We start from the raw sequence: 19,370 nt of genomic DNA, 5'->3' as shown, positions 1-19,370 counted from the left end.
ATTATCTCTCTCTACACAATCAACTGTAACTAATTTCTCTTTTTTCCCCCCCTTTCCCCTCACATCCTCTTTCTTAAACTAAATCTCTTACTCATCCTAGGAGATCATGTTTTTACCCAATTCTCTTACATTTAGACAGAAAAGTGTATTCAAAAAGAATGCAAGCTTTGGAGTCATAATATCTTATCCAATCCTTCCTCTGTGTTTTACATTCCTGTAGTTGCCTTGAGACATACCACAAACTGAGTGGTCTAGAATGACAAAAATCTATCATTTCAAAGTACTATAGGCTTGAAGGTTGAGATCATGTATTTGGTTCGTTCTGAAGACACTGAACCTGCTTTGTGCCTCTTTCCTTCTTCAGGTAGGTAACTGGCCATCTGTGGTGTCCTTGGCTTGGAGCTGCTTAATCCCAATACATACCTTCATCTTTACATGACATACTCTTGGAGTGTATATCTGTATCCAAATTTCTCTTTTTAATTAGGTGTCTACTATACTTCTGTATGACTATTTTTCCTAATTACACTGCAATAATCCTATTCTAAATATGATCATATTTTGAACTCTTAAGGGTTATGACTTCCAACATACTGATTTTGGAGGTACACATTCAACCCATAAGACTATGACTAGTAAACGTTAACCTTGGTTCAGGTTATTTATTTTGCATCCTGATATCCTCACCTATAACATGCATATGATAATAATAAAATCTACTTTAAATGTTTTTGTAAGGGTTACATAAGGACTTAGACTGAAATACTTAGAATGGTGCCCAGCAATGAGTAAGCACTCAGAAACATACTGTTTACACTTCTTAATGTAGGCAGCTATTTCTGGGAAAGTGGCCCATAGAGAAGTAATCTTCTCTTTACATTGTTTTTTTAGATAAAACATTGGCAATATTAAAACCCAAGCTCCTTAAAATGTCAGTTACTGGATATTTTAAAAATATAAGATTTAGAAGCATATTGATTCTGCTATATAGTTAGGAATCAATTTATTTTTAAAAGCATAATAATTGTGTATAGAACCTGAATCAATACTGGGCAGAATATTCTGTGGCACAAATTTCCTCTTAGTAACCAGGCAAATACCAGTAACCAGATTATTGAACCATATTTTCAATGTACTGAAATTTTTAACATGGCTTAAGTCTTTTGCTAAAAGTAATATTTCATATAAATGATGATTAGAAGTCCAGATAACCTATATGGCCCTTTATCTTCTATACTACAAAGGAAGAGTTCTGACATGATAAAAGTTCCTCACATTGTACAAGGGGAAATGCAAATTCATTTTTCATTTTGGGAAATTGGCTTCATGATTCTATTATTATATACAACCTATGTTGCTAATATTCTATTGAGTATAGAAGCAAAAATTATGCCTAACTCTCATGGGCTGAACCAAGAAATTCTATAGGTTCTTAGGTAGACAAAGTCATATGGTCTACTTCTTGAATTCTTAAGAGAAGTTTTAAAATTCTAAAAGAAATTATTTTAATGATCATATTACATGATAATTGATTAGATGCTGGGTTTTGACCATTCATTATTCATTCCATTTGTCATATTCTACTGGTGACAGCATTTTTAAAGGAATTCCTCATTCAACATAGTGACCAATCATGATAAGCTTGCTAATCAAGGATCCCTACTCTTTCCATGATGCTCGGGGCATGACCCTATCAAGGAAAATTAGGTTTTCTCTTGCAGGACTAAGATTTTGAGATGAGAAATACAAGAACAAGAAGAAATTGGCTGAATATAATTCAGCCCACGATATGGGTGACTAATTCCTGATGCCTCAATCCCAGGTGTTGACTTCCCTATCCAGAGCTGGTTCTCTAGGATTCACTTCAGTTCTGAGGATTACTTTTTTCTAATGTTAGCTAGCTTCATGGCACATTGCTTGTTAAAAAACAAAAAACAAACAAACAAAAACCATAAAAACAAAAACACTGAATGGTCAGAAATGGGATATTCAGGCCAGACTTTCTCAAACCATCTGCATCTAAATCATGTAGGATGCTTGTTAAAAATGAAGAATCCTAAATACTATCTCAGACACATTTATATCCAATCCTTTGGAATGGGCCTCAAGACTATCTAACTGAAGCCAGTTTTACAGCAATCCCTATAGAAACTAAGTTGTTTTAGTCAGCTTTTTTTGCTGCTGTGACTGAAAGAACCCAACCAGAACAATTTTAGAGGAGAAAAAGTTTATCCAGGGGCTCACAGTTTCAGAAGTCTCCATCCAGAGAAGGCAGGCTCCATTCCTCAGGGCTCAAGGTGAGGCAGAACATCATGCGGTAAGAGGGTGGCAGAGAGAAGCAAGACGAGCAGGAAGCACAGAGAAAGACGCCAGGCACCAGATACAAATATATACCCCAGAGCCACACCCCGCAATGCCCTACCTTCTCCAGCCACAACCCACTTGCCTCCAGGTAACACTCAGTTAATCCCATCTGGGATCAATTCACTAATTAGTTTAAGGTGCTCACAAGCTAACAATTTTCCCTCTGAACCTTCTTGCATTTTCTCACACAGGAGCTTTTGGGGGACACCTCACATGGAAACCATAACATAAGACCTGTTGGTTGTTAAGTTATATCCAAATTGGGGGAAAATCAAAAGGAAATCAAAATCAAAAGAAAATCAAAAGGAAAATCAAAAATGGTCATATAGAGTGGAGCCAGGGACTAATTCAAATTGTGTGGCTTCTCATTAAGTATGTATGCTTTTATTATTGCTCATTAATCAAGACAGCATATAAAATACCTACTAGATTTAATATTATGGGACAAATTTTAACAAGCAAACAATAAGCAGAGAAGAAAAGACATGTAATATATGGCCTATAACCACAAAAGAATATATAAATATAAAAATGAGATTTAAAGGGTAAATAATACTTAAAGCCATAACTATTAATTTCTGATTTTAAAAAAATGTCCAATGAATACATAATCCAAGAAATGAAATTCTTTATAAATATTTTTGAAATAAGTTTTTATTTCTTTTAAACAGATTACCATTATTTAAATGGAATGTAAGTTCTATGTTTTTAATATTTTAAATACATAATAAGAATAATAGTACTTAAATTTAGTATCATTGCATTTTAAAATCCTAGAAGTTGTTTGAAATTCTTTGCCCTATTTAGAAAGTGCACAGATCTAACTTTCTTAAAAATACCTTTCTTTTTTTATTTTGTGATCACTAATTTGTCCAATTAGCTTTACCAAGTAACTTAACATCCATATAAATTCCATTAGTAAAGTAAGTACAGTCACTTATTGTACTTAGCTAACTTGGGTGAATTAAAAAAAAGTTCTAGAATTAAATTTAAATGTACAATTCAAAAGATTTTGTCTTTTATTTTTCCTAGTATGTCAAATCCTCCATTGTCAGGAGATACATTTTTAAATGTCCATTTATTGGGAGGGGCTAATGACTATAAAACATGTTCATGTTTTTCAGAGATACACCTTCCATAAACCCATAGACCATGCCATCCATTTATTTTGTACTTAAATCAGAACTGGTTATTGCCTAATATTTATAGCATCAAGCATGTTATATTTGCCAAACTTTAATGTAATATGACCCCAATTACATTATAAAAAGCAAAATTGTGCACATTCTTTATAGTTCTTTTCATGGTAGCAATAAAATGAGATACTTAGGATTATGTGAAGCACTGCATTCCACTGAGAAAAGAATTTAAGTTTACACAGTGTTTGGGATTGTGTGTGTGTGTGTGTGTGTGTGTGTGTGTGTATGTCCATGTCCATATATGCAGACATAAAGTACTAGTGGAGTCTAACAATATGTTATCTATTTTAAAATATTGTTTACATTTTTTAAAACATTCCATGACTCAAAACACAAAATTTACTTCAAATATGTTCCCTTTTCCTATGTATGGTACTGTTTAGCATTTAAACAGGATTTCAGTCTTTAAATCAGAATGTTGCAAAGAACAAGATGACATGGAGCAGATATTACTTCTGTGTGTACTTGAGATGGGAAGATACCTCTTTGTTCTGAATTTTTTTCTCAAATTCTCAACCCTGTTTCAACTATGTTCTAGATTTTTCCACTCAAGGATGGAGAACATTAGAAGAGTGTAAAAGGCAGGACTGCAGGTGTTGAAAATCAGTGCTCTCCTGTAGTAAAGGCACATGCACCTGGTTCTGTGCTAGCCTCATTTGGTGTAGCAAATACTCCTTGGCCTGCCATTCCCTCTGCTCTCTCTCGCCTATGACTAGGCAGTGCCACTGGCCTGTTCATTTATCAGCCATGGCAGTTAATTAAGGAGATACTGGATGAAGGGTGATGAGGGTGAAAGACAAACAGACATACATAGAGTTTGGCCAGGTGGGTAGCCAAACTGATGGAGTTTGACTGACCACAAGGTACCTCAGAATGTTTATTTTATAGATTTTGTTATCAAAAGGTTATTTGTGGGAAAGTTTTAGCAAAGCGGACAATCTGAAGGATGCAGGACTGGTAAGACATTAGGGTCATCTTGTTATGCTCAGAATCCTCTATCCCTGGGAGTTGGTGCCTGAACTCAAGGAACCAACTAATAACTCTGACCCTTTACACAGAATTTCCACAGGCCAGCATCACCATAGCACGTGGGCCAGCTTGATCTGCATTTTTTTGCACAGGTAATTCCCTGTGCAAACACAGCCATGAGAGTCAGAAAGACCATGATTCAAATCACCACTCTCCACAAGGGAGGAGTCAGCCATTGTTTTTCATCTGGATATTAGGTAAGTGGATTTGTGTTGCTTTAGACTTAAATTGGAAGGTAAGAAATCCCACTTAAGAATAACTTCCAAGCCCAGAGTCATGACACACACGTTTAATTCCAGCAACCTGGGAAGCTGAGGCAAGAGGATTCACAAGTTTGAGGCCAGGTTCAGGAATTTAGCAAGGCCTTCAAAAGCTTAATGAGACTCTGTTTCAAAATAAAAATAAATAAATAAATAGTGTTGTAGCTCAGAGGTGAGGCCACCCTAGATTCAATCACCAGTACCAAAATAAATAAATAATTAAGCTTCTCTTGCCAAGGAGCTTATTATTAGTACACAAAATACTTTTACAGTGATTGTAAATGGGAGTTTTGCCTGCCAGTTACCTATTGATCAATGTGTGCATGAGACTTCAGGGGCAAGTATCACATGAGAAAAAAACGCTGAGTAAAGAAACTTGAGATCCAAGCAATAATAAAGTAATTGAAAGACTGTTTGGAATGAATGTGAAATATGTAACTAGCATGAGGAAAATATTATCATTAAACAGAGACGAGTGGTGGGAGGGAAAGGGAGAGAGAAGGGAAATTGTATGGAAATGGAAGAAGACCCTCAATGTTACACAAAATTACATATAAGAGGTTGTGAGGGGAAAGGGGGGGGAAACAAGGGAGAGAATTGAACAACAACAGATGAGGTAGAGAGGGAAGATGGGAGGGGAGGTGAGGGGGGATAGTAGGGGATAGGAAAGGTAGCAGAATACAACAGTCACTAATATGGCATTATGTAAAAATGTGAATGTGTAACTGATATGATCCTGCAATTTGTATTTGGGGTAAAAATGGGAGTTCATAACCCACTTGAATCAAATATATGAAAGAGGATATGTCATGAGCTTTGCAATGTTTTGAACAACCAATAAAAAAAAGAAAAAAAAAGAATTTAACATAATAAAAGGAAAAATAATCATTACAATTTATGAACTAACAAATATAAAAAGAGCAAATTCATATCAAATATTTTCTACATTTGCACTGGACTCAAACACATTCATGTTTTCCATCAGAAGCTGAGAGCAACTGTAAAAGTAGGGTAATCTCAGACTAGGACAATAAATACAACACTGAAAAAAGTATTAAGGGGAAAATGGGGGTTTGTTTCCCTTAGTTTTATAGGTACCATTTAGGTCCCCTGGATTCCAGTATCACATCAAGAGACCTTCTAACTAAGCTGGCAGTGCTTTTAGAGAATGGGATAGGGTATTATAATAAGGATTTAAAGTATCAAAACTCTAAAAATAGGGGCTGGGGCTGTAGTTCAGTATCAGAGTTATTGCCTATCATATGTGAGGCACTGGGTTCAATCCTTAGCACCACATAAAATAAATAAAGGCATGCTGTCCATCTTCAACTACGAAAAATTTAAAAATTAAAAAACTGAAAATATCTTCAATTCAATAAAATCTAGTTATAAGTCAGATTCTGACAGGCTAAGTAAATAATGTACTATGATAAAAATACTTTAAACATTTGTGATTTATGCTACAGTGGAGAATTGAAATAATAATTTTATGACAGAGCAATAAATAACAATATTCCAGGAATTAGGTAACGATTAAAGGGAAAAAATATCAATCCAATTTTATAATACAACTATTTAGTTCCATAATTTAGAAATAATGCCTATACTAAGGTGTTGTAATAAGAATGAACCTATCTATACCCAGGTGGACTAGAATAAGCCCAATCAGCCTGCCTGCAAACACATTCAGGCAGAGTGATCAGTAATCCATTAGTTGTATCAGCAGATCCATAAATTTTTTCAGGTAACTATTTAAGTTATATTAGGTTTATCAAAAAATGTATGATTATTTCAGTTGTTTCAGAAAAACCATATCCTTGTTTTTAGGAGAAATGGGGAAGGCCATAAAAGGTTGAGTTTGAAAAGAGGAATAATATTATAATTTTGAAACAAGATTGATAGTTCTCAGTACTTTTTGACATTCTAAATGTACAAATCTAAATATCAACAGCTAATCATGGGTAATCTGGTATTAGTTTTTCTGTTTAAAAATACCAAGTTTTGGCAGCAATTTCTACTTCCATGTGCTATTAAAGGCACATTTCTGAAATATAACATAGCCAACCTATCAAAGAGTAATTTAAATAATTTCTAAAGACAAATATTAAATAAAGCCAGTAATTTCAAAGTTCTGAAACACTGATAAAAACAAAATTTCATACAGTTAAGAAATATAAACTTAGGATAAAATAAAAATATAATATGATAGGGGATAGCAAGTAACAATTTGCAGGAACATTTCAAATCCTATTTAATGTAAAGCTCATAGACAGTGTTCATCTAAATATAAAATAACCAATAGACTGGACCACATACAATATATTAAAATTTAATTTTGTGATTTTCTACTTTTAAAGGTGGCCCCATCACATATATTTTTAAAGAGTAAGATAAAGCAATAATCAATAATAAAAACCTCACAATTAAATGTTCTATGTTCAAAGACATTAATTTTTTGTATATTTATCTTTCATCTTTAAATGCAGAATAAGTATTAAGCTTTAAATACAGAAAAATTATTTCAAGGTTATTTAAGACTGAGGTCTCCAGAGGAGTTAGTCATCTTAATTCTCTTATTATTTTCAGATATCCACAACAATAAATCCTCATAAACATAAGACTCATTCTCATTTCCTATGTTTAATGTAAGAGTCTTACTTGTTTCTGAAATTTACATTACTTTACTTCATTTTATCTTTCCTATTTTGTTAGTATTTTGAGTTCAGGCATTTCTCTTCAATTTTATAACACTAGCCTTGCAGTGGGTCCAGATCTTATTTTCAGTAATTACACAAAGCCATGTCCAATTTATGGACATGACCAATACATTAAGTGGATATTTATTATCAATGTCTCCATGTACTAATTCCTAGCTCATTGAGAACAGTGCTTTTCATCTGTTTAAAATATCAGTTCAAATCCACAGAGCAGCAAAATACATACATGTTGATACAGAAACTAAAGTTGTAACTATTCACTGAAATATAAATAGCTGCATTAGCTCAACCTTTAAAGCTCAGAACTTAAGGGCTGTAGTCTCCTTGTGTCCAGCACAGTAGAGAAATGTAGTGCCAACATGTTTTATTTTAAAATTGAATGAATATATAATTATTGTTGAATCAGTCTGGAAATTCTAAAAAAGTATAGAAATTATAGAGATTAAGCTGATGTATTTATAGCTGAGCAACAAAAGGTAAAATGAACAAATAAAAACTCAAAGGTTGTTTATATGCTGCAATGAAGAATTATTTGAGAACCTTATAACTGAAGTATGTTAAAAATTTTATTTGATTTAAGACTTTGTAGCATTTCATAAAAATAATTTAGTCTTAATAATGCTACTAAAACTTTGGAATTCTAATATTTTAAAATAAATCCTTAAAATTTAATTCCATATTTCCAGTTAATGGGATTCTTGAAAAATCTAAAAGGCAATGCATCCATAAGTAGATTCCTTGTAATAAACTCATGAAGATTATAAAGGTTATTATATGTGTAATTTTTACTAAAAAATACTAACAAAGTGTTATTTTAATAAACTGTGTGAACCACATTTTCTCCAATTTTTAAATTAAAGTATTATACTACATGTACTGTTTCATATAGTATTATAAAAATAGTCATAAAATTGAGCATGTTAGATTTTACTTGTTTTGAAGCCAAGTCATGTTAAGCAATATGCTACACCATCATATATAATTCCCAAGGTTTTCTGGGTTTTAGATAAAAATGAGAAAATCTTACCCACTGTTCCTTCATTAAAGTAAGCACATAAAAGGGTCAACATAACAGTGAATTTCTCTCAATAAAGTATTCTATATTCTTAAATCTTTGTTTTTGTTAAGGCATTATACCAATGACTAATAAGTGGATTAATACAAAGATTTTCATTTTATTTTAGAAATTAATACAATTCTCTTATGATACTGTGCAATGGAATATAACAGTTGGCTCAGTTATTTGTCATCACACTTTATAGAAACTACTGAATGTTTTCACATGCATTCACAATATTTTTTAAAATATTTTTTAGCTGTTGATAGACTCTTACTTTATTTATTTATATGCAGTGTTGAGAATTGAACCCAGTGCCTCACACATGCCAGGCAAGCACTCTACCACTGAGCCACAGCCTCAGCCCCAAGACAAATATTATTTAAGTATACTTTAACCCAAGAAAGAGAGAGTGAAACAAAAAATTTTCAATATTGGATAAAATGGTGTTTTAATAAAGTTTGTTATCAACATACACTTCTATACTTGCAGAGATCAAAGGACCTAGAGCAGACTATTTTATTCAGTATGTATCTCCAGGGAAAATTCTTAACCAACAGTCTCATTTTAAAAAATAGTGTCCTCATTTAGCTTTTTTCTTATCTTTAGTTTTCTTTGATTTTTGGTATGTTTATTGCTACTTAGCTACGGTGTTATATTTAAAAAATCTACTTCAATTATGTGAGATATTAATTCTTAAAATAATGTATTTATTGAACTCTATAGTTAAATTTGCCAAACATTTAATTTCAATTACCTTTACCAATATTAAATTATCATATCACTATTAAAAAAAGTCTCACTTTAAAAGTAAAAATTAAAGTACCATTAAGACATAGTTCAACTCAAATGTAGACAAAATCATTTTAGTTATTCTAAGATCATTCTTACTCGGAATGCATATTAACACAATACCTCTTTATTTCCTAGTTCAAAATATTTCTCTTTATGATCTTGCTTAAAGTATAATTAACTAAGTAGGTAAATTTCTATATGCTATTTTTTAAAAAATCATGGGAATTTTTAATATTAAAAGCAAATGATTTTTCTTACTCTAGATGCTATGCCCTACTTAATAAGAATTTGTGTCTCTTTGCAATATTCATGTACCACAAAATACAATTATCACTTTATATTATAGTCACCTATCGAACACATAATTACCCCATTGCTATATCATTAGTAAATTAACATAATAAATAAATTATAAGTATTTACATTTAATGCTTACTTTTATCAGATCCAGATATCCACAAAATTACCAAAACTGCAAGAGTAAAATAACAATTCTACCTCCTAACATCCATTTTCTAAGGCCATATTATCTCATCTCTCCTATGATCAAAAAATATGAATTCTACACATGAAATTTTTAAGTGAAATAGGAAGAAGAATAAAGATTTTCAATTATATCCACTAAGTACAGTTCACCAAACAGGCCAATAGCCAGAGGCCTCTGCAGTACCTGGGGATGCAGATTAATATATTTTTGAGTATATGGGTTGACAGTACATACTTTCATCCCAATTCTTGCTCCAAAGTTCAGTTACAACATATGCTCACTGGTATCTGAAATTGGAAACTTGCATCTTCAACATGAATTCAAGTTTTTAATAATTAACCCCCTTTAAGTAAACACACCAGAATAGGCCAGTCTAATTTGCCTTCAACAAAACTTCATTTTACTTGTCAGCCTATGAAAAGTCATTACTGCATGAAATATTTATTTTTGGTACATATATTTGTAAAATGCATACTTGTATATTTTATATTCATATAATTAAACAAAAATCTACCTATCCATACATACAGTTAACAAGTTTCTTATAAAGCAATTTTAAAATAAAGCAAATACTGCATATTTTTTTGCTCCCTTTTCTTCCAATCTCATTTACTGTAAAACTCTTCACCTTACAAAAAAATAAGTATTGATAAAAGATTCATAACAATAACAGAACAGACTAAGACACTAGTGAAGACTGTGTGAGATAATCATCATTGTAGCCTTTGGTAGCTAGCATGTTGCCTAATATTTATTTTCTTTCTTTTTAAATTTTATAGTTCCTATGGACACAATATCTTTATTTTGTTTGTTTATTTTTATGTGGTGCTGAGGATGAACTCAGTGCCTCACATGTGCAAGGAAAGTGCTCTGCCCCTGAACCACAGCCCAACCCTTAATATTTATTTTTTTAACTTTGAGAAAAATGCAATAAAATTATAGATTCTTTCAAATAAATTGTACACAAACATTCTACACCATGAGGCTCGGTTTTAGTCCATATCAGTCTGTATTATCACATAGCAAATATGTTTTTAAAGATTTTCTACCTAATTAAAAATTTGATTTTCAGGGGGACAAAAAAAAAAAAAACATACTGGAAATGCTACACTGGGTCTTATGTTCTAAGAGGGAAAGTTCTCCTTGAGCCTCTACCAAGTACACCAGCCACTATATAGCAGAACTTCAATCAATGTTTTTAAAAATGAATATTTTCACTTACTTTTAACATATTTGTCAGTGAAAACTGAAATCGTATATTCTATAAATAGACATATGATTGAAAAAGATTATTAAATTTTTCCAGATCATCTAAAACATTAAAGTAAAATGTGAAGTTTACTAAATTTTAATAAATCTTTTAAAATATTAAGAAATGTTTAAATGAAGTATCTCCAAATAATGAATTTTGTAATATATACTAACTATATGTGAGTGTTAAGTGAGGAAATTTATGCTTCTATATATTTAATAGTTATATTCATACGATATTATAAAAGTCAACTTAAAGTAATGAGTAAATAACTTCTCAGGAAAAATTTTAATTGCATGAAATTTCTATTGTTTAGTTTGAAGTCTAAAAGCTTTTCCCCTCATTCCTACCACAAGAAATATCGTGTATCCTTCAATTTCATTCTTTCGGTTTCATAAGCTTTCTGAACATCTATTTGTTTCTTTTCATTTAAAAAAATGCAGAGAGAAGATAAATGGAAAATATCTGAAAACACATCTGTTTTATATCTGATATTTGAATTTTTGTTTACAATAATAGCAAATTGATCAAAACAGAGATGAATAAATCTGGTACATTTGTAAATCCTCAACTATCACTCTTATTAGAAAAAACTAGATGGATCATTACATTGCCTTGTGAAAGTGTCCCTAATTATACCAACATCCACTCTGACAAAAATAACTATATATGGAAAGCTGCAAAGTCCGAAAGCATCAACAAATTGTACTTGTTGATCCAAGATGAATGTACATTATGCATAATGGTTGGACATAGCAAATTTGTACTATTAAGGTTATGTTTTAAATGACAATCAGCTTGGGCTGAATAAAGTAGGAAATAGACATTACATCCTTGCTATGTAGTTTGTTCTACCCCATTCCTCTTATCTGGTCAAATATCAACAATTATATAGTAAACTTCATTTTAAAGGCAGGTAATGGAGCATTTATTTGAGCTCCTTGAAAAGAAAATGGTAAGAATGCTGAATATCCAGATTTATTTCTCTCTAGGGACAAGATCATCTCATACATGCTAGCTCCAAAATATATCTCAGGCTTACCTGCCTGCTCTTCAGTTTTACTACCACAGCTCTAGGACAGGCCACCATTAACAACTCTCTGAACAACTCTGATGGGCTCCTAATTCTGCTCTTGCCAGCTTTCAGTCATGTCTTTGCTTACTTGCTACAATACTCTTAATATTAGTGAAATGGCTTATTTTACTCATTTGGTTAAAAATCTCTCAATCACTTCACCTTTCACCTGGTATAATTTATTTATTTTTTATTTTTTTTTAAAGAGAGAGTAATAGAGGGAGAGAGAGAGAGAGAATTTTTAACATTTAGTTTTTTTTAGTTATCGGCGGACACAACATCTTTGTTTGTATGTGGTGCTGAGAATCGAACCCGGGCCACACGCATGCCAGACAAGCACAAGCGCGCTACCACTTGAGCCACATCCCCAGCCCTCACCTGGTATAATTTAAAAAGGTTTACTCCTTAACCAGTGCTCTTTTTCTACTCTATGGAATCTGAGTTATTAACCATCTTTCAAATCTCACTTCTTGCTTGACCAGTAAATTCCAGTTACACTGGACTTGATTTTTCAAATACATTAAGCTTATTTCTCTTCAAGGCCATTGCTGTGGCAGTGCCATTCACTTTTAATGCACTTTTTCCTGCTCTGCTTAATTAATTCTTTCTCTTCCCTGAGAATGAGGCTTAAATGTCACCCCCATGGACACACAGACCTAACTGTCCTGTTCTACACAGTATGTCTTTCCTGTTATTTTCTATCTCAGCACTTTCGTTGATTCTGCCATAGAATTTCTACAACCTTTATTGTTTTATTTACTTACCAAGCTTCATGAGGATATAAAACACACCTGCCTGTCCCATAACGTTTCTCCGTGATCTAAATTTTAGATTCTAGGGAATGATATTCAATAAAATAAAAATTAATGTTTTCAATTTTTTAGTGATGAGGTATATAAATATCACGAGTTTAAAAGAACACAAAATGCAAAAGCAATTTAACCCCTATGTAAGTATGGTTTGATAACATGGTTGACAATGTACATTGGATAGTCAACCTATTTTGATTATTTAGCTATATATATTGATCTCCACCATGTTTATACTACCAAGAAGTGTTGAGCCAGGGTATAATAACAAGACTTCTAGCTCTGTTGTGTGAAGCAGAATCTAATCTTTCATGGTGACAACTGAAACATAGTTTTAGGAGAATCATAGGTGTATATAAGGCAGGAGGAGGATGGAGAAAAGAAAGTGATATTGAGATTGTGTGACAGAGAAATAGTTTGGTATATAAAAAACTATAATGTCTTTTATATTTAAAAAGTTTATACTAGCAGTGATTAGTAAAAACAAAATACTTTCTACTCCATTATTTTTCTAATATTTATTTTGTAATGACAGTAACCCCCCCAAAAAAATAGTTAACCGTTTACTTCTCTTGTTCAATTAAAAACATTTTCTCTTCCTTAAAAATTTAAAAGTGCTTGATGTATGTGCCGTTTCTATTATATTCTTTTAAGTTATTTCTGGTTTGAAACACAGATCTTTAATGAACACTGTATAATTTTTTGTGCAAGCAAACTATTTTAGATATAATCTCATTTCAAACCCAGAACAACCAACATTTAGATGGTCATTGCTGAATCTGCATAAAAATGAGGTTTAATCTTTCAGGTATTAATCATAACGACCATACAACTACATTTTAACTTTAAATGTATAATAAAATGACATTCTTGGTTGCATTGGTATTTATATATCAATAAAAAATTTTAAATATTCAAGAGTTTAAAAAGTATTATTAGTATTTAAAGTTCAAATGTTCTTAAAATTTTTCCTTAATTCTACATTTATAGAAATATAAGAATATTCAATCTTACAGTTTTCAACACTGTTTATAGTTAGTCAACTAATTTTAAGCCATGAACTTTGTTAAGCAGATTTTTTTTTGCTTAGATATGTTAACTTTTATTTACACATAATTTAGTTGCTTTTGCAGTCACAATTCATGTAAGTCAATAAATTCAATAAAACTAATTGGTCACATTACTATTGTAGTTATTTTGTTTGTCACTGAATTATCTGGGGGGGAAATGAATTCAAACAATAGCAGTAATAAAATAAGTACTAGATTCATGTACCCAAATCCTACTTTGACTTAATGAATTATTTGTGTATGTAACTGACTATTTGTATAAACAGTAGCCACACCCTGAGAGGCATATCAACTCATTTAGGCAATAAAATACTCTTTGCAAAGTGAAATAATATTTGAATAAATGGACCTCTAGTGGCTACTAACCATTGTAATTGACATAGATGGTTAACTTATACATGAAGCAAGACTTTATTTGATATTCACCATTACAGAAACAAAAGGTTATCATCTAGAGAAGATAAAGTCAGATTTTTAGATAAAAATTTAAAACACTGAATTAATGTTGTGGCTTTAAATATAGGAGAAATCAATGGAATAAGAGAGATTTGAATAGAAAGCATGTTTTCATTTATTCAGATACTTTCTCATTGAATCAAGGAGGTCTGGGTAATACAGTCAAACTTAGTAGAAAACTTTACAGTTAGTTAAAAGACAAGATCAGTCCTTTCTAGAGCCAAGTCACTAATTTATTTACTTATCAAGTAAATAATGTAGTAGTTTACATTTGTTAGGCCTTGTCATTATTTGACCCTGCCTATGTATGGAAAACCAGGAATGGGAATGAATCCATTCTTTCCTGTCAGGTAGGATTTTTATATAATTTGCTAGAAAAAATACACAGTTAAAATTTTTACTTTGTGAAAGTCCTTTATCAAGAAGGAAAGTTATATAAAAGTGGAATTTTACCCTCTATAAAATAACAAGTTTCAAAAGTGTTAATAAAAATTTCTAGGGATATGAACAGCATCTTCTCAAAATAAACAATATTAATTATTTTATTGATATTTTTATGTGTATAAGAAAATAAACATATTTTACATTAGTCTTTCCATACTGCATATTTACAATAATTATGTATTGTTCTATGGTTTTGATGTACAAAGGCTGATGCTTTGATTTATCTAATGACACTACAAATTAAGAAAATATGCCTAAAAAGTTCACAAGTTTAACATTTACAAGGTTGGTATCTATGAACCATTTGTGTTATTTGTGGTCCTTTCAGTATCTAAACATTATCTAAAATTATTATCAGGCAAATTTCTAACCACTATAAGTTTAGGTTCTACAGAGCATAAACAACCATATGTGATGATGAAAAAATCTGAATCATAACTTCTCTATATATTTTTTTTGAAGAATTATCCTAAATTTTCCCTAACTTAACCAGTAGATACTATTTTACCCACGTATATTCTTATGCATAACCCGTATTTTTAACATATGAATATAAATTCAAATTAAGAGCTTTAGTAGACACTCTTTAATGATCCTATTTATCTGATAAAAAAGACTGGGAAATACTAATTTTCCAATATTAAGTTCAGCTAAAAAATAAATTACATGTTTGGTATTTATTTTAGGTGAAACATTGTTAAATGGTATGGAGAAGTCATTAAAATAGCTAAGCAAATTAAAACTACTGCAAAAGGTTACCATTACTAGGCTTTTAAATTTAATGTAACTATCTGAAAGGTTATACTTTAATATGATACATTTTTGTAAAAAGGGTGTGAAAATTCATACACACCTGTTTTATTTATGTTAGTAAACCCAAGGACTAGGGTGGTTGCTGATGTATCATAGGTACTAAATAAAATTTTTAAAAAAATCTATTTAGGAAAATTCTTACACAGGAATAACTGTTAAAAACTCGTGGTAAACTTAATTCTCAAAGTGTACATCTCTTTAGCCTCCAGAGATACTAACATAAAGTATAATGTTTTACTTTCCACTTATTATTATGAATTGTAATGCAAACAACAACAATAACAACAACAACAAAAAAACCAAAGTACATGTATAAAGGCAAAAAAAAAGAAAGAAAAAGAAAAAGAAAGAATAACATTACCTAAGGTTAGGTAAAAAGAAGTGAAAGGAGGGGAAGGCAGGGGATGTGGGGATTAGAAAGATAGTAGAATGAAACAGACATTATTACTTTATGTATATATGTAACTGTATGACCAATGATTCTACAATATGTATACTCAGAAAAATGAGAAATTATATATCATCTAGGTATGATATATCAAAGTATATAAGTGCATACTACTATCATGTATGATTAATTAAAATAAAAATTAATTTAAAAATTGTTCTCTCTCCTAATAAAAATGGTCAAGTAAATATGTTATGGTCAACTAAAATATGTTAGTTTTAACAATCTTCTAATTTCACAGAGGTAAAATAAATGCTACTTTGGTATTTAATACCAATAGTCCTTGAAAACAAATGAGTGATGTGGCGTGAAATTATACCCCATCATAGGAGAGTATGGCACTATGGTGTCACTTATTATGTGACATATCTTCAAAGTCATGAAAGTTATTAGGGTTCCAAGTTCACATATGAATTTGTGTACATTCTGTCAGATAAAAAATAATAAATAGGAAAATAATAAAAATAATAAATAGGAAAACATGGCAAAGCACCAACTATGTAAATGAGAACTGAGTATTGATTCCAAGTGATTATTTTATTTCTAAATAAAGTATATTGTTCATATATGTTTATGACAAAAGTAAGGCTTCATTGTTTTACTTGCCTTCTGTCTTAATCTTCTTCCCTTTACACAAAAGTACACACTCTTGATTCCTCTGACCTCCATTTTTATATCTGCAAATTATTTCCAGACCCTTACACACACACATATGTCTCATCTGTTAAATTGCAGTTACAATTGTCCACAGTTGTTTTACAGTTGAAGTCTTTAGGAGAGATGACATATTGGTGGTCATCAGTGCCAGTGAGAGCATCCAGCCAGGTACATGATGGAAAACTTTTATGGTTTTTGGATACCTAGTCTAAAGGAATTTACAATATGCATAGGATATTATTATAGACCTTTAAATATTCAGAAATCCAAGGAAATGTATTTTATAAAGATTGTTTAAATAGAAGGAAAGAAAATTCTCATTGATTTACACCGTGTTGCACATACTATTCACCTTTACTTTGTCTCTGTACCCACCAAAACAAATCCCTATGAAATATCTGACAGAAACTTGACGTTATGAATAGGATATTCAAAACTTGGAAATTCACACTTCACGCTTATCTACTCCCTGCTCGCAAAAAATAGAGACCCCACCACAGATCTGTTTCTATCTGTTCCAGGAGGAAATTTGAACAGGGTTCTGGGGCTAAGGCTAGGTGAGGGCAACACTGAGTGACTGGGGTGGGGGTGGGGGTAAAAGGCTGACAATTAGTCACTAGGTACAGCGGGAGCAAGCAAGCTGCCTTTCAAGTACGCATGTAGGAGAATCCACACATTACCCTGTTTTGAGCGACAACCAAGAGTCAGAAGTCCCCATTAAGTCTGTGCCGCGGGGAGACTGACCTCCGGTGGAGGCTGCGCAGCCAGGAGCAGTCCCACAGACGCCAGCAAAGGGACCCACGTGCTGCTGATGCTCACGCATCTGTTTAAGGAAATCTGGAAGCAGAAAGGCTCACAGCTCCTGGGGCCACCAGCCCTAGGCGGCGTAGAAAGGACGCTCTGGTGAAGGAAAATCCTTCACCCCCCTCGTGTGGCAAACCAAGAGAAACTGACCCCAGGACGAAGTTACCTGCAGAAGGCCACCTGCATTAGTCCTCAAAGCACCTTCCTCCTCGCGTCCCCTCTTGCTCCTCCACCCCGTCCCTTACCTTGGTTGTTGGAGACGTGACTGCAGTCGCCTGGCCAAGCTGTCAGCAGTGGCAAGAAGAAACCAAATTGCAAAAGAAATTCCTGGACTTGGCAGCCCCCCATGGTTCTCCCGGGCTCTCTTTTTTTTTCCCTTAAAAAGAAGTGGTAGCAGCTCAACCAGGTGTTCAGGATAGGGTGGGGGTCCTGGTCCACGTCTTCTTCCTCCTCCTCCTCCTCCACCTCCACCCGGCCCGCAGGGGGTGTCCTGGGGCGCCCCCCGCGTGAGACCCCGGGAGCAGGGCACGAGGGTCCAGGCTGCCCAGGTGCGAGTGCAGCTGCTTCGGAGGAGGACACTGTCTGCGGCGCCGGGGAGCTCCTGGCGGCTGGAGGCGAGGGGAATTGCATCCACCACTGTGTTCTGCTTGCGCGAGGACTATTCACTTGGGCCCCGGAGAGCGAGCTGGAGCGAGCTAGGGCTGTGGTTTGGGGGAGGGGAGCGAGGGGCGGGGGAGGGCGCCTCACCGCGGGGATGAAGGGAGGGACCACCAGGTGCTAGGGGCAGTTCGGGCGGCCAGAGCGCCTCTCGAGACTAAAGTGGGGACTTGCAGAGACCAAAGTAAGGGAGGCTCCGCAGCTGTGAAGAGGTGCGGGGGCAGCAAGAACTTTCCTCCCGCCGGTGCGGGAGAACCTGGCGAAAGAGGGGGCTCCAAGCAGCCGTGAGTGGTCCGGGCGAGCTGCGGACTGAGCCCTCAGCCCCTTGTTTGAGTGGCGTCGACAGAGGTTCGCAGCACAGACGCTTCCACCTCGGCAGCATCTGCACCGCCCCCGGGTCGTGGCAGCAGTTTTCTGAGCATCTCAGAGGCCGCGCGCTTAGTCCCCCAAGCACTTAACCACCCATTTCGCAACAGCAGCGCAGACCGTTTTATGACTACTCGGTTCACGATATTGCCTTCCCCTTACTTCTCCACATTATTGCCGCTGGAGGGGGTGCCTGTAGTGGGTTAGCGCTACCGGTCCGGGGCAGTGCTTGGCGACACCAGTAGCGGCCCAAACTTGTCCACTAGGGCGATCCACTAAGCTTTGTGGCAGGCTTTTGGCTTGTAGTCCTTGGAAAGCCAAAGGAGGGAGGAAGCAGCAGAGGGAGTCACATCTGGCTGGAAACGGGAGAGAGCTTGGCACCAGGGCTCGCGGAGGTCGGCGAGTCGCTGTGTGGCGGTGACTTCGCGTTAATGGTCACCAGCATTGTCTCATCCTTTGCGCTGGGATTCCGGGGTCCTTGAGCTCCCGCGACTTGGCAGCGTCGGACTGTGAGCTCTGAGCCTTTCAAAGGCCACGTAGACCGCGGTGCCCAAAGAGAGGCTGGCTTATGGCTTTCCCCACGCAAAACGCCCCCTCTGCCCCTGCTCTCT

At 34.2% G+C, this 19,370-nt stretch overlaps 1 protein-coding gene across 1 annotated transcript in view; it reads right to left on the bottom strand.

Annotated features, from left to right (window-relative positions):
* The window catches only part of LOC144253098 (roundabout homolog 1-like), a 161,364-nt gene extending 142,998 nt beyond the window's left edge, over positions 1-18,366 (bottom strand). The window contains 2 exon segments of the mRNA XM_077795008.1: positions 17,613-17,769; positions 17,982-18,366. Of these exon segments, the coding sequence (XP_077651134.1) occupies positions 17,613-17,769; positions 17,982-18,366 (542 nt within the window).
* Between the last annotated feature and the right edge of the window lie 1,004 nt (positions 18,367-19,370).

This window comes from Urocitellus parryii, unplaced genomic scaffold (assembly GCF_045843805.1).
Source record: "Urocitellus parryii isolate mUroPar1 unplaced genomic scaffold, mUroPar1.hap1 Scaffold_92, whole genome shotgun sequence".
NCBI classification, from domain to species: Eukaryota; Metazoa; Chordata; class Mammalia; order Rodentia; family Sciuridae; genus Urocitellus; species Urocitellus parryii.
Note: the sequence above shows the minus strand (reverse complement) of the source record. Positions and strands in the feature narration are given on the sequence as shown.